Below are 15,896 nucleotides of genomic sequence, written 5' to 3'. Positions count from 1 at the left end.
GCAAGTGAACTAGCGGACTTTCCTGGTGTGAATACACCCTAAGTGTGAACGCTGCGGTTCGAATGAAATATGAACGCAACACGGACCAAACACTTCTAAACGAACCAAAAACAGGAAGTAATGACAAGATGCGACGCTATGCGACATGATTTAACAACGCGGAACGAGCGGTACCATCCAAAACAAAATGAGCAGAGGTCAAACGTGGAGCAACGAGGAGGTAAAGTGCCTTTTATGAGCTCTTCATTAGTTTGCAGGTGGTGAAAATAAAATCATAAGTACACGCAGCAATGAGCGCGCTTAGTCCAGCAGACGGCATTAGGTGTGTTCGACTTAAAGCGGCGCTGAGCAGACCGATTGGTTAATGGGTACTTTGATGTCATACACTGATCGGTCTGCGCAGCACTTTAAGTCGAACACAGCTTTTGTTTGGGGTATTCGGTGAGTTCCGTCGCGAAATATACGTAATTCAACCTGACCAATCAGGTTGTGAACGTATCACTGTGCCTTTACGTTCGGTATCTTTAGGTTCGCTGTCAAAAATGCCAGTGTGAACGCTCAGTGGACCAGGACTAAATGTATCGTTTTCTTTTTTGGTCCAGACCAAACGAACCAAGAGAACCGAACTACAAGTGTGAACGCACCCTTATACCGATCTATTCAGCATCACTACACCGGCTCGACATCATCAGTGAACAGTTATCGATCACGTGTTCTGAGAGATAACTTATGCCCGGTATGTACATAAACACCACTAATCCTGCCAAACTTCTCCAAAACACACTCTTCGGCGAGCATCCGTTATAAAACACTTGCTCTACATTAATTTTGACAACTACGTGAATATACTGAACTGTGTTCAATCAGAAATATGATGTTATAGTGATCAGTGGGCCGAGAGCGCACATACACGGTTAGTTTGTGCATTAATAATAACGGACACAAAGCGTTTCAAAGCGTCCCGCCTTCTAAATGCTTGCCGTAAGGAACACATCCTTCAAGTGATCATCTCTTTCACTTCCACTTGACTTGTGTATATAGTGCATATTTAAGGTAACAGTGCAATACATAATATCATATTATTAATATTAACAATATGGCAATATCTGTAGTCAATAAATGGGGGAAATCCTGCTCATACCCAGCTAGGAAAAAAATGGTAAGAGCACTGATGTTAATTTACTGATGTGGTATTCAAGAACTGTGAATAAATTACTGAGCAAATTACTGCATAATAATAATAATAATTATTATTATAATAATATCCTCAACAAACAAAAAAGAGATACAGTTTAATTAACTTTAACTTAGATACAGTTTAATTAATGTACATACAGTACAGGTCAAAAGTTTGGACACATTACCTGCATTTATTTGATCAAAAATAGAGAACAAAACAGTAATAGTGTTGAATTGATCAAAAGTGATAGTAAAGACTTATATAATTATAAATTTTTTTTTTTTTTTACAACTTTCTAATAATAAAAAAAAAAATCCTGAAAAAGTACCACGGGTCATAACATAAATATTAAGCAGCACAACATATTTGAAAGTATATTAAAATAGAAAACCATTATTTTATATTGTAATAATATTTCACAATTTTACTGTTTTTTTCTGTATTTTCGATCAAATAAATCCAGGCCTTTATGAGCATAAGAGACTTCTTTCAAAAACATTAAAAATAGTAATGTGTCCAAACTTTTGACCAGTACTCAATAAGCAAGTAAAAATTTTTTTACAAAATTTAAACTGAAATGTTGTATAAATAAAAAGGTTAGGAATTGGACCTGGATACCTTAATTATAATATAAAGTTGTCAGTTATACAACTTAACATTTTAATTTGTCTAACCTTAACTTTTTTAGGCTGTATCAATACTTTTTTTTCCCCAGGCCTTTATGAGCATAAGAGACTTCTTTCAAAAACATTAAAAATAGTAATGTGTCCAAACTTTTGACCAGTACTCAGTAAGCAAGTAAAAATTTTTTTACAAAATTTAAACTGAAATGTTGTATAAATAAAAAGGTTAGGAATCGGACCTGGATACCTTAATTATAATATAAAGTTGTCACTTATACAACTTAACATTTTAATTTGTCTAACCTTAACTTTTTTAGGCTGTATCAAAAATTTTTTTTTTCCAAAAATTTTTTTTTTTTTTTTTTTACCTTATGGACATATGGACCATGTCAATGTTATTTTTGTTGAATACATTTTATACAAATTAAAAAAAAATTATTGTATGCCTGAATTTTTTTTTAACGAAGCCTTAGCTATAACCAAGCCAAGCGTTTTGCGAACATCAAAAAAGAAAAACACTTTTAAACATCTATTAGTGCCTTCCCCCTTTTTAGGGGTGAGAATCGGATGCAGAAATAATAATTGACAACTATTATTTTAAACTACACCAAAGCATCGCTAAGTGCCACTGGCTCGCTGAGCATTCATGTTTTGCATTCAATTTTGGTGTGAATTTTTGCACTTATACTTTGAGCTCTGAGTTTCAGGTCAGAGTTCATATAGATTTATAGATTTAATTTATCATATACCTCACAGGGACAGGCAATCTCTTGTCAACTCCAGGTCAGAAGGTCAGATGTCTGAAGGTTCATGTTCATAGGAGAATAATGTTCGATACAGATATTTATCCTCTATCCTCAGGCCAGCAAGATGCTAGCAAGATGCTAGATAAATGCTCTAATTATTAATCATCACTAATTATTGCTTGTTATTCAGTGATGTTGTTTTAAGGCCCCAGTACTTTCCTCCTGCTAAGAGGAGGGAAAGTTTGCTGCATTATATTGATTGCATGACATCAATCTCACCTTTGTTTTATTTTTTTTAACCGAAATGCCTGTTTAAAATGAATTTAAACGAATTGTAGAACACATTTATAAAGCTATTTTTATAAACTTTAAAGTGAAATGAGAAACTGAACTGTATCAGTTTAGTTTAACAATACAAAAGCAACATTTAGAATCCAACGAAAAACTCTGTGGAAAAACGAAACTGAACAAACCACCTTTTAAAAAATATAAACTCTCGAGTTAACTAAGAAAAGTCAAAACATGCCATCATGAGCTTGTTTCCTCTCTCACAAATGCTTTCCTGCACTCACTAACATAACTTCTGCATGCTACTGAAATGCTGGATTCACTTCTCTATACCTCTTCCAAAGAAAAAAACCAAGCAGCATGGAAGAATGCCACAGGCAGGAACACGAGAAACCAAATGTTAGCCACAGCTATCGGGCCTGTACGAACATGCTTCCTCTGGCATGACAGCACAGGTGTTTCTGTTCTCTCCTCTGCTTTTTTGCGCATGTACTGCGGAAAACACAAATGCTGTGTGTTCTTAGACAGTGTCTAAATATCTTTTTTCCACTTTTACCACAGCATGACCTGAGGGAACAGATAATATTTAAAATGTGATACTGTATGTAAGAAATAAATAACTGAATGCTCAAATACTATTTGCTGAAAATGAAAAGAACAATATATGTTTACTTTGCTATATGCTTTGAATCTTAGAGCAGAAATGCACGTAAGCTGCCCATATGAATGTATCTGGGGCAGTCCTCGAGCTAGCAGTAGAGAATAGAAATGTGCTCAAGAGTTTTTAAAGAGCATCTGACCACAAAAAGGTGTCAACTTACTGTTGATTTGTTTGACTGTGAAGACTGATAAAGCGAGCATGTCCTACCACAAAGCATAACCAGGAAGTTGAACCAACACTAAAAATGGTTACCTCCTTCACAATACTCCTCTGAAAGCAAGATAGCATAAGCTCACTGTTTTTAAATATTAATGTCATATACATTATACAGTGGGTACGGAAAGTATTCAGACCCCCTTAAATTTTTCACTCTTTGTTATATTGCAACCATTTGCTAAAATCATTTAAGTTAATTTTTCTCATGGCTGTATTAGATCAAAAGGGTGCTTCTACTAAATACTGCGCAAAGGGTCTGAATACTTAGGACCATGTTATATTTCAGTTTTTCTTTTTTAATATATCTGCAAAAATGTCAACAATTCTGTGTTTTTCTGTCAATATGGGGTGCTGTGTGTACATTAATGAGGAAAAAAAATTAACTTAAATGATTTTAGCAAATGGCTGCAATATAACAAAGAGTGAAACATTTAAGGGGGTCTGAATACTTTCCGTACCCACTGTATATGTCAATATACACACTCAATAATAATAGCAGAATAAAACCCACTCAAATGCTTTTTTGTTTAACCTCTTGTCTTTATACAGCTTCTACATACACTCAAAATTATTATTATTTTTTTAAAAGTCAACAATATAAAGCTTTTTTTGATTTGGACACTGCATCAAAATGTAGTTATAAAACCTTGCTAGACATGTGAAGCTGACATGTGAAGGGCGTACTGCTTCAGTTAGTCACACATGCCTTAAGGGCATATAAAGTGGTACTAGATAAACCCTGCAGTACAGGAACGCTCCGCTACATCCAGAAACACAATCACAACCTAACATCTCACAGCACAAGGGATGTCACAACGTAGCTGTTTGCACAGAGCAGATGCTATTGATCAGCATCTTATAGTGATTAGAGCTGTGCAGGTGTTTTTGCTGCAATACTGCTCTTTACAAAGTACCATCTGGAAAAACCAACCTACTAAAGCTATAATGTATTTGTGTCCATCAGTATATTGGCTTTTACCTAATAATGACCATAGTTACAATGAACAGTTTTTGTGATCTGTTCCCCTTTTACATAACATATAATGTATGGTAATTTTAATTTTCACTTAATACATGTAAAACATCATGCTGATATATGTAATGTAGGTTATAATAAGGTCTTATAAACTATGACAAATTTTGTAATATCAGCCATAACCTAGTCTGCAGAGTCGACATCTGCACACGTCTTGGTGTTTTAATGCTGACCACTGGTCTGGAGGTTATAATGAAGGCTGCTGGGTCAATATGTATAGTTCATGCTTCAATTCAAACCTGTGGCCTTGCACATAACAGACAGTTCTGCAATCCATCAAACAAACAATAAAGGTATTTGCTTGCATCCAGAATGTAGTTTATGCAGGCTGTGGTTTTCTATATTGTTACCATCATGCAAAAATGGCATTTTAAATGTGTGTTTTCTAGGCCTGGAAAATGAAAATTAATTTATGTAAATGTATTAAGCTTAAATTCTTAAGTCATGGACATTTCTATAAAATATATATATATTTCTAGTTATGCTCTTATCTCTAAAATAAAGAGATTGTCCATTATTGTTTTTTATGTAAGACTATTTTGAGCGTCTGATAACCAATATCCAGAAACGTTTTTTAAATTGTTTTATTTCGGCTTGTGACACAATAATAGTAAATAATGAAATACAATGAGCTATATTTATACAAAGTTGTTGATCTAAAAATTCCCCCCCCCCCCCCATTAAGCTTAACATATGCGTTTCTCACTTGAAAAATAACAAACTTTAGTATTTTGGGGGAAACAACACATTAAATACACAAGTTACCTATGTGAACAAGTATTCATAAAAAGTAGAGGGTTTAAAATTATTACTGGCCTATCTACTAAATTATTTCATAGAGCTTGTGTAGAGTAAACTTCATTGAATTGTTTAAAACAGTTCACAAGTGGTCTGCAAGATTCATTAGTGAATCGGCCTGAATATAAATGAATCAGAATCCTTATTCAACAATCATGAATATTTAGAAACGTCCTGTAACGTTACGAAAATTCATTGGCCTAAAAGTGTGGGAACCCTGTATACTTTAAATGAACCGCGCAATTGTCATATGAACATTTTAAATGTTAAAACGATTAACATTTATTTAAATAAACAGTCAAAATGGTTATCTCTGTACATCAAATAAATTTGAACCTATGGCTGCATGACAGTGAAAATGTAGGAACTTGATGTGCTTTGAAATGCGTGTTTTGAATAAACAAAATCAGGAAGTGGCATGATCTATTTGAACACAGAGGAAGTCTGAAAACTCGCACCATTGCTTTTGTTCTTAAGAATAGTCTCGGTTTTTATAATAAAATTCACTCTTTTCTGCTCAGCAGCAGACAAATACGCATAAGACAAGTGTATACAAGTGTACATAAACAAACATATAACACCAAAGCCATGTATCTGTAATAATCACCGTCCATTACAATGAATAAACCTCAAAGTCAAGTGAAATGTGATCAAACGCCTTGTTTTCACAAAAACGTTGTGAAGTACAAGTTTAATATCATTCATTTAAAATCTTTAAAACTGAGTTTAATTTATTATTGAGCTTTCTTTTAGTTTAGTTTCAGTCACTTTACACTCAGGCTGTCTTTATAGTAGACTCTCCCCTCACCTGTGTGCTGAAGGAAACACACTTTCTCTCGCGCCAGGTGTCAGGTTGCATATTGGAATGGAATTGCAACTTAATTCATGATTCTTACCTTAATTTCCAGTCAATTCAGTGAAAAGTAAATATAGGGAAACGCCGAAGAACACCCTGCTCAGCGGATCATTGTGAAGTGTGTCTACATTTTCCGGATTGGCCAATCAGAAGTGTTGCGTTTGACGCGCAGGTTGAGCTCGACTCGACTGAGGGAGCGCTAAACAAGCTCTGCCTGCATCTATAAAAGGAATTGATTTCGAGAGAGGAAGCTGACTAGTTTTACTATGCATGTAGCGTTCTCTTTCTGTTTTGGATCTACCTATCTTTGCTTTCACTTATGATGTTTTGAGCTCAATGCACACTGAAAAACGCAAACGATACGATAGAAACGGTCACATTAATAACGAAGCAACGTTGTGTAATGAAATTATCATGGAAATGCTCTAGTTCTTTTGCACGGTAGTGCTTTATGGGCAGTTCTCTATTTCAAAGCATGGTGACTAACGTGCCCCTGGCTTTTCAGTCAAGAAAAAGATTTTAAATATTTAATTAAGTAGTCCAATATAAAACATAAATAATAAATTTACATTTTAATAATAATAATAGCATAAAATAATATTATTCCATTAAAATAATAATAAACAAAATAGTAAAACACTTAGACTAGTAGACCTTAGTCAATGTAATAAACTAATAGATCTACTTCAGGCTGATTTTCTGCATGGACATAAGTCATTAATAATTCCAAAAATAATTTCAAAGAATTATAGAATTATCATTGGTGTTATCAATGTTAAAACCTTTTGAGGAAAAAAAAACTGTGATTTTTACTATATATATATATATATATATATATATACAGTATGTGTGTGTTAATGGTATTGATCTGACTAATGTATTTTTTTCATACATTAAAAAAAGTTCAAAAGTCAGTGTCCTTTTCAGTTAGTATTAATGTTAATGAATGCCATGAGCCTTTATCAGAGAGAAGTCAGAAAATAAATCAAATAAAGTCAATTTTTTTTAAACGGACCCTGTATGTCAAATAACCCAGCTTGAAGTAAATAAATAAATAAACAAATAACATGGAGACTACATGGTTTCAACGTAGTCTTTATTTTAAGATTCGAAGACTTGATAGCCAAGTTTGATTTTCTTTGTCTGAACTTACAGTGCAGCAAACACAGAAGAAGAAGAAAAAGGTACAAGAGAGTGGCAAAATTCATCCTAAATTTAACATTAGGACTGAATCCAGTTTATTCACTTAAATGTGAAGTTGTCCTTTTAACTGTTTCCAGACTTTAATATGCTACAATATTAGCAACACAAGAATCCATGATCTGGAGTTGTGCTGGATTGAACATCTAAAAAGATAGACGTGGTCCAACAGTGGGCTCATCACAGGGGTCTAAACAAAACAGTCAAGGAATGGTGCGTCCACAACTTTATACTACAAATCTTGAAGTTGTTTTGTCTTGTTCATAGAGCAGAGATGTTCTTTGTGCTGAATTCCTGTTATTTATTCCTTAGTTAATATTTAATTGTAACATGACCTAAGACAGAGAAACAAAACCCATAATAAAGGGTCCATCCCTCTCCATGCTGAAACGCTTTAGCCCTATAAATGTCAAATACTATCATCATCAAATATAGTACAGGTGGCATTCATGAATACATCTTTTGTTAAAGCAGCACTATGTAACTTTTGGCGCTCTAGCGGTTAATAAACAGAACTGCACACATCCCGCGGAGGAACATTCCAACCGGAACTACTTCTCTAAGTTTATGTCTATGGCGATTCACGCAGGTATGTGTTACTCCGCAGCGGTGACGACCCAACCAGGATACAATAGTCCAAATATAAGTACTTATTACAAGTGTACCGTAGTGATTCGGAATAAGACAAAAACGCGGTTTGGAAGATGAATTCATGATGTACTCGCTCATTATATACATTTTGCAAATTTTGAACACAGAAAAAGTTACATAGTGCTGCTTTAATAGAATAATAGTTAAAAACCAAGAATGAATGCTGGTCTCCCTGATAGGGTAACGAGAAAAGAGGCAGCGTTAGTTCATTCTGAGTCATACCGAGTCAGTCACTCACTGCCGGGTCACCTCGCAGTTCATTTCAACTTAAATGAACAAAACAAACCAAAAGAAATCACATTCCACAGTCACTGTAAGCAAACAACAAAACTCCTCCTAAACATTTTTATACAAAGCCAACAACATTTGACCAGTCAGATCCATGTATGAGTGTGTGAATCTTCATAAATTATGCATGATTCATGAATAATAACCAGAGACCAGATGATGATCTAATAAAAGAATATTGACAAGGACACTTTCCCAGAGCTGAGGCATCGGTTTTGTCAGATTTGGCATTAAACGACAATGAGGAAGGAATGAAGCAGTCCCACACATGCAACCAAAGCCGTAACCACAATAGACACTGAAATGTTTGATCGATATGAGCTCTTCAGTGGTTCATTCTTAAATTATTACTGGTTCTATGTGGTAACGTCCTTGGATACAGCCACCATATGAACATACTGGCTAAACATACGGGTAGAAAGTGGTAGTATTACACTAGCAATTTTCTAGGGATGTTAATTGGTCTCCTACTCACTGAGGCATTCAGAATAAAGATGATTTCTGGCTTTTTTTGCGAGCAATGCAAACTGAATGAATGCATATTTTGATTGTTTATTTATAGCAGATGAGATGTTCAAAACTTTACATTTTGGTTTTGATCCCTGACCAGAATCCCACTATGCTGGGAATTTCAAAACTGGTATAGTATTTAAGTAACTTGTATTCTTGCTTCTACGCCTTCTAAAAATTCAAGAGATGATCTTTTTTTTCTTTTAAAACGGTACACTAAAATGTCAAGAGTCACACGGGCTCCATAAGCAAGCAGGGTTAACATACATTTGCACACTTGTACATTATACATACGCACATAAATATACACTTACATCTGTGCATATGTATGTACAAAGACACACTTAAAATGGACATACATATAATTCTATATGTGTACACATACACAAAGTTACAGCATACATGTTAAGTGCTAGATTTCCAAGTATAGCTACTGCAAACCCAGTTTGGCATGCTGGGTTGCCATGGCTACGATAATACTGGTAGGCAGGATAACACAGTTTATGAACAACACATAGTCTACACATTTCACCCTTGAGGATTAAGGGAGCATGGGTTTGATACTTCATGTTTTGTTTGTTCAGCAGCTATGTACAGAGGCAATGCTCACAGTCCAGTGTGAGGCCAGAGAGAGCAGAGCTTGTGCTAGTTAGAGAGCCTCTCGCCTGCCGGTTATACGCTGTCAGTCTGACAGAATGTGCACGAAGGACATTGGGAAGACCCCTTTCCTTTCAGGCTGACCCTCTATGTGCCCAATCTGTAAAGAGGCAAGTTGATGAATGTGACAATCTGTCCTAACAATCTGCATTAACGATACTAGTAGCAACCGCACGGCACAGATTTACTTACCCACCACTCCTGGTCTTCCTCTCCTGTAACAATTATAACCTCCCCCTCCACAAAAGTCAACTCATCATCATTATCCGCTTGGCAATCGTAGATGGTTTTCACACGCCTTACTTTGTTCTTTCCCTGCACAGAGATGATCTCCAGTTATTAGTGTTACACCTGTTGATCTTTTTAATGTAAGCATTACTGTTTAAAATGTTGGGGTCAGTAGGATTTTTTTATGTTTCTGAAATAAGTCTCTTATGCTCACCAAGGCTGCATTCATTAAATTAAAAATACAGTAAAAACATGAAGATGTGAAATATTATTAATATATAACAAATAACTGTTTTCTATTTTGATATATTTAAAACAATATTATTTTTTTTATTTGTCCTTGCTGAATGAAAGTATTAATTTCTTTAAAAAAAAAAAAAAAAAGACTGGTCTTAAAACTTTTGAACTGTGGCGTATATGAAACAAAATAAAAAAATATATAAATAAATACTTTTATTATTATTATTATTATTTATGCTTTTAGCAGATGCTTTTATCCAAAGCGACTCACAGTGCATTCAGGCAGGCTATACATTTTTCACCAGTATGTGTGTTCCCTGGGAATCAAACCCACGACCTTTTGCGCTGCTAACACAATGCTTATATATATAATATATATACATTTTTTATTAATTAATACATAAACTAATGCCTTCTTATTTATTCTTATTTTAAAAAGTGCACTTTTTAAGCTCAATTTTATGAATAAAAAAAGGTTATTTAGGTCTATTAGGTTAAAAATGATAAAACAATAGACATAGGTCATGAAATGAGTACAAAAAAGAATTTGCGCACTTCCTGGTTGTTAAAACTTAAACTTTCTGGGTCCACAGTACATAAATAAAATGTCTTTTCACTCACCACTGTGTTTATTTTCCGTGGCATCGGGACAGGCATCTCCACAGTTCCTGCAGGTGCACCATTAGTGTCCTCACTGGCCTGTCTTGGAGAGAGCTCCTCCTGCTGACTGGATGACTGCACCTCTGTCAGCTGGGGCTTTGGACTTGTTTCCTCCTGTGTTGTTTGCCTCTGTGGGGTCTCAGCTGCTGAAGACATCGTAGGCTTGGATGGGAGGTCAGAGAGCTGTGGCTTAGGAGGAAGATCCTTAAGCTGAGGTTTCGGGGGCAGGTCAGAAATCTGAGGTTTTGGAGGTAAATCCGACAATTGTGGTTTTGGGGGAAGATCAAATAGCTGCGGTTTAGGGGGAAGGTCTGAGATGTGCGGTTTCTGTGGCACCTCCACAGGCTGGGAGCGTTCTGCAGGTTGTGGGATTTTAGGTGGCGGCTCAGTGGGTCTAGTTATTGTATCTGAAGCTCTGGTGGGAGGCGTGTCCTGGGCCTGTGGGGGTTTCTGCAGCACATCAGGACCGGACTTGTCCACTGAGGGGAGGTGGATTGTGTCAATCTTTCGTAGTGCCACTGAAAGAGTAAGACATCATGTGTAGGTCAACATAAAGTTAAAAATCAGAAATATATATAACCTGTAGCTAACGTCATGTGAAATGTACCTTTTTGAGGTAGTTTGGGAAGAACTCGTGGGCCAAATGTTGCTTTTGTGTTCATAGAAGTAGTGCTGAAATCAAAAAGGTCATGTGATTAATATCTCTATAACAGACTAGAAAAAACCTTCATGATGGATTTACAAAGATAACAAGAAAATTATAAACGCTAAATCTTAATGGTCTTTAAGATCGATTAGACATGCAGTAAAATGCCCAAATGATTATTGTGCGAAACAGGACTATTACACTTTAAAAATCACAAACTCTAGGTTTATACAAGAAAATTGTTGGTAAAGAATGAAAAGAGTCAGAAAACATGAAACAGCAGGTTTTCTATATCAAGTAGAGTGTGGTGCAGCACCTTTGCTGCTGCTGAATTCCCTCAAACTTATTGGCTGGGGATGTCCGATTTGCAGAAGGAGGAGTGGACTCACTTCCTATGAGGTTCAAAAGAGGGAAGAGGTTTAAAGCGGGTTTGAAGTTCCTGTATTTCATTAAGAGCTTTGGCCATGTCTTATACTCTTGCTTTTATGTGCATGTGATCTTCATTGATGTTACCGAGACATCTTAAAGATGATGCTTATTTTATGATGTTAAAATATTTTCTCCAATCCCAGCTTAATATGCCAAGGCAACTATAAGAAAGTCATTTGCAGGTTGATTTTCTCCGAAAAAATATAAAAGCCATAACTTTGTGGCACAGTCAAATTGTCAGCTTGTTAGGGCTTCACAACCAGTCCAACAGAGCAAAATTAGCTCAACCAATGGAATGAGTCCGGGGGCGAACTATCTGTTTATCCGACCAATGGAAGATAAGGAGAGTGTTTGGGGAAACCTATTTGAAAATAGGCACTTTTCACGAATACAGTAGATTTTTGTGTCCCAAGACATTTGTAAAAGCATTAATGTACTATTGGATTTGTTAAACACACTATTATCTAACACTAAATGAACCTAGCAAAATGTATTTGCGCACATTAAATGAGCCAAGTGTGATAAAGTACCTAAACAATGTCATTTAAAAATTTAAATGGTGATTGTAGCCTGTTCCATCTCAGAAGTCTTGACATTCTTGACTGTATTCAAAAATTAAAATGATAAAACTATGTTATAATTTGACATTATTTCATAAATTGATATTCAATCTAATTGTAATTATTGACAAATTTTAATCACCATTTTAATTGTAGTTATTATAAATTCTAGCTGGTGGAGATAATAACACATGAATTACACACTTAAACAATTTAATAGCTAGTTTAATCGCAAAAATGCAACAGAACATGAACAAAATGAATTGTTGTTCTTAAATCGCAAAGCTCAGAATCACAAAACGAAAAGAAAGCAGGCATAAGCTGATTAATATGAATATTAAATGGGGATTAACCACTTTAACTCTCATTGTGGGGTGAGGAAAGAGAAAATACTGAAGAAAATGTAATGTTAAGCACTAATTGCATTAACATCCTTGGGTGTTTGACATGTCACGCTTCCACTCAGAAAGCTCTCAGTCTTTGATCATTAACACATACTCAAGAACAGGAGCCCTAAAACAATTACTCAGAGTATCACTTCATTGTAATGGCCATTTGAGGTCAGGCTCAGAATTCATACCCACCCATTTCACACCAACACCACCAAAAAAAAATTTTGCTCTTTTCTGTCAGCCGAGGTGGTGACACAGTGTTGTTTCTGCAGTCACAAAACTGAGGTGTTGCCACCTGGACGCACCTTTGCTCTGCGGGCCCTGAAGTACGGGACTGGGGGGGTCTGAGAGGGTGCGCTTGTGTCCGGGAGGTGGAGGAGGCGCTCTCTTCTTAGACAGAGTGGAGCTGCCTTCTGCACTTGATTGCGATCCCAGTGGCAGGGAGGTGGGCGGTCCAGTGGACGGAGCTGAAAGAGTGACGAGATGACGTGATTGGTCGAGAAGCAAGTGAGGCCCGAGCGCACCGGAACACAAGGGCAAAGACAGCACTCCAATCATCATAGGAGGAGTACAAAGTCACCTCCATAAGCACAACCAAAATAACCAAAACAGCTAATGTTCATTTTTGGGTGAACTATTCCTTTAATATAGTCCCAGAATGCAGGTGGCGGGCCGATATCCAATTAGTTGAAACAAAAGCCAAAGGTTGCACATTCCAGTTCAGTTTGCAAGCAAACAGTGGTTGTGGTGAGAGAGGATGTTTCACAATCACTCACGATTAGCCTCCATTGATTGCACATTATACCTCCCCCGCAATTAAAGTTAATGCAAAGCCATCAGGTACATGCAAATAAGTCATTCTATCATCATGCTTTACCTTTCCAGGCACCTGGTCTTCTCTTTTTTTATTTTCAGTGTCATGTATATTGAGTTTAAAGGCGTGTATACCTTTTGAAGTGGTCTTGCTGGCTATTGTGGGCCCCTCTGATACTGGAGATGCAGGTGTATCTGTGGAGGTGCTGTAGACGGGACTGGCAAAGGCTCCATAGGACAGTCGCTGTTTGTCCCTGTGTCCTAAATACCCTGGCAAAGACAGCTTCTCCTGAGGGGACACGCTTGAGGAATGACAGAAGCTCTGAGGTCGGGGAGAACGCTCTTTCTTCACTGGACTGGGCTGGGGATGGAAAAATATTTATTTGAGACTAGTAAAACCTTGCTGTTACAACTGAATGCACTGGGTGGCGCTGTAGATATACAGTGTGCTTTCAGGCAAATCAAAATGTAGGAATATTTTGATTCTTACTGGTATTTTCAGATCTCATTTCTCAAGGCATGGATCTCTGCAGACGAGGATCCACTTTTATGAAGCATTCAAATGTGATTTTGATTTTGTGATAAAATTTGAAGCACTTTGAGAAAGTTGTTTGCTTATCAAATCGTTTTCTTTGTCTGAGTGGGCAGAGAGCATTTTCCATTATGTGAAGTAAGAGCATTTATAACTTGGAAGTCACTTCCAGGTATTTTAACTGTACAAAAACATTCTGATATGCTGTTTGATACAGGAAAAAAGGTATTTGTTATCATATTTTAATTTATTATCGTAATCACCAACACATTGATTTTTAATGCAAATAGAATTACCGTTTACTGCACTTTGTTATTCTTCTAGTTATTTACCTAATGCGGATAGACTAAGTATCCCATAGTTTTTATATGTGCATTATCCTAACAGTGGCAATATAATTCTCAAATTGTTTTCTATGTAAGTTCTGGGTAAGTCCGGCATTGTTTTGTGTCTTAATTTTTTTCTTAATACATAATACATTTTTTAAGAAAAGTGTACATTTTTTAATTAGCTTAGTTTTAAACCATTATAAAAGATAACTTCTTTTTACCATTATAACATCTTTTACCATTATGAAAGATAAAAGTTCTAACAAGATGTGAAGTTTCCAGCAAATAGCAATCAATCGAATAGAAAATTACTCATTATGCTCATGCTTATAATAGAGGGTGCATAAAGAGGGATCTCTTAACTGACAGAGCAAAGTGGAACTCTACTATAGGGAGATATGGGACAAAACAAAATGTAGGCACACAAACCTTGTCATCTAGGTCATCGTCACTCTCGTCGATCTCCTCCAGACGCAGATTCCACTCATACTCCACATGCACGTGAGGATTAAACCTCCCGGCTGCTGCCTCTGCCAGCTGCGCATCCAATCACAAACCATTAACTTAATACACTTCTCCTCTCTGATGTTAATGCAGAAAAGGCCATGTTTTGAGTAATTACATGACTGTATAGTGAAATTTCAGGTGGCTGTATGGCAAAATTCTTCCGTAATTAACACAGAAAAAGAACTATTGAATACAAAATTATCACACTCACTAGCTCTTCACACTGTGCATTTTTCAGTCGTCTGGCAATGTCCAAAGCAGTCTCCCCATTTTGATTTACTGAAATAAAACATAAAGCGCATTGGAAGAGCCTTGCTACTACTATGGTAATTAAATAATGAATAAATAACTTTTCTAAGATTTTTAACAGTTATATTTTAGGGTTGGGAAAAATTGCATATATTTAAATTGCGCAAGAAGCAAAAATCAAAGCCTCCAGGTTAGGTGTGGTGACACCTGTATATTACTCAGTGCAAAGAATTTGAGGAATGAAACATGTCGGAGGATGAGCCTCCAAGCATTCAGATTGACATGCAGGTCCCAGAGGTCTGTATTTACAACTGATGTTTCTAGACATCTGCAGAAAATCCAGTTATCTCTGACAAATCATTTTATGACAGATTATATATGTTTGGGGTCAGTAAGATTTTTTTTTTTTGATAGAAAGAAAATACTTTTATTCAGCAAGGATGCATTCAATTCAGCTTTGCCATTACCGGAATACATTTCATTAAATTAGAAAACTGTTATTTTAAATTGTAGTAATATTTAAAGGCAGAGTAAGTGATTTCTGGTAGCCAATGTTGATATTTGAAATCACCAAAACAAACACGCCCCTACCCCAAAAGGG

General features: G+C 36.0%; 2 protein-coding genes across 4 annotated transcripts in view; both read right to left on the bottom strand.

Annotated features, from left to right (window-relative positions):
- The window catches only part of LOC107718035 (protein FAM49B-like), a 35,513-nt gene extending 28,906 nt beyond the window's left edge, over positions 1-6,607 (bottom strand). The window contains exon 1 of one of the 2 annotated variants that reach the window (XM_016524968.1): positions 6,445-6,607. The gene's annotated coding sequence lies outside the window, so the exon portion shown is untranslated. The other variant, XM_016524969.1, reaches the window with a different exon arrangement.
- A 1,726-nt stretch (positions 6,608-8,333) lies between these two features.
- LOC107718034 (arf-GAP with SH3 domain, ANK repeat and PH domain-containing protein 1-like) overlaps positions 8,334-15,896 on the bottom strand; it is a 51,558-nt gene continuing 43,995 nt past the window's right edge. For both annotated transcript variants that reach the window (XM_016524967.1, XM_016524966.1), the window contains 9 exons: positions 15,258-15,325; positions 14,969-15,076; positions 13,814-14,039; positions 13,171-13,332; positions 11,801-11,876; positions 11,446-11,510; positions 10,800-11,356; positions 9,903-10,025; positions 8,334-9,810 (listed from right to left, as the gene is read on the bottom strand). In XM_016524967.1, the coding sequence (XP_016380453.1) occupies positions 9,736-9,810; positions 9,903-10,025; positions 10,800-11,356; positions 11,446-11,510; positions 11,801-11,876; positions 13,171-13,332; positions 13,814-14,039; positions 14,969-15,076; positions 15,258-15,325 (1,460 nt within the window). In that variant the 3' untranslated portion in view covers positions 8,334-9,735. The remainder of the gene's footprint in view (positions 9,811-9,902; positions 10,026-10,799; positions 11,357-11,445; positions 11,511-11,800; positions 11,877-13,170; positions 13,333-13,813; positions 14,040-14,968; positions 15,077-15,257; positions 15,326-15,896) is intronic.

This window comes from Sinocyclocheilus rhinocerous, unplaced genomic scaffold, assembly GCF_001515625.1.
Source record: "Sinocyclocheilus rhinocerous isolate Xijiao unplaced genomic scaffold, SAMN03320098_v1.1 scaffold2258, whole genome shotgun sequence".
Taxonomy (NCBI): domain Eukaryota; kingdom Metazoa; phylum Chordata; class Actinopteri; order Cypriniformes; family Cyprinidae; genus Sinocyclocheilus; species Sinocyclocheilus rhinocerous.
The sequence above is the reverse complement of the archived record's forward strand: the minus strand, read 5'-3'. Positions and strand labels throughout refer to the sequence as shown.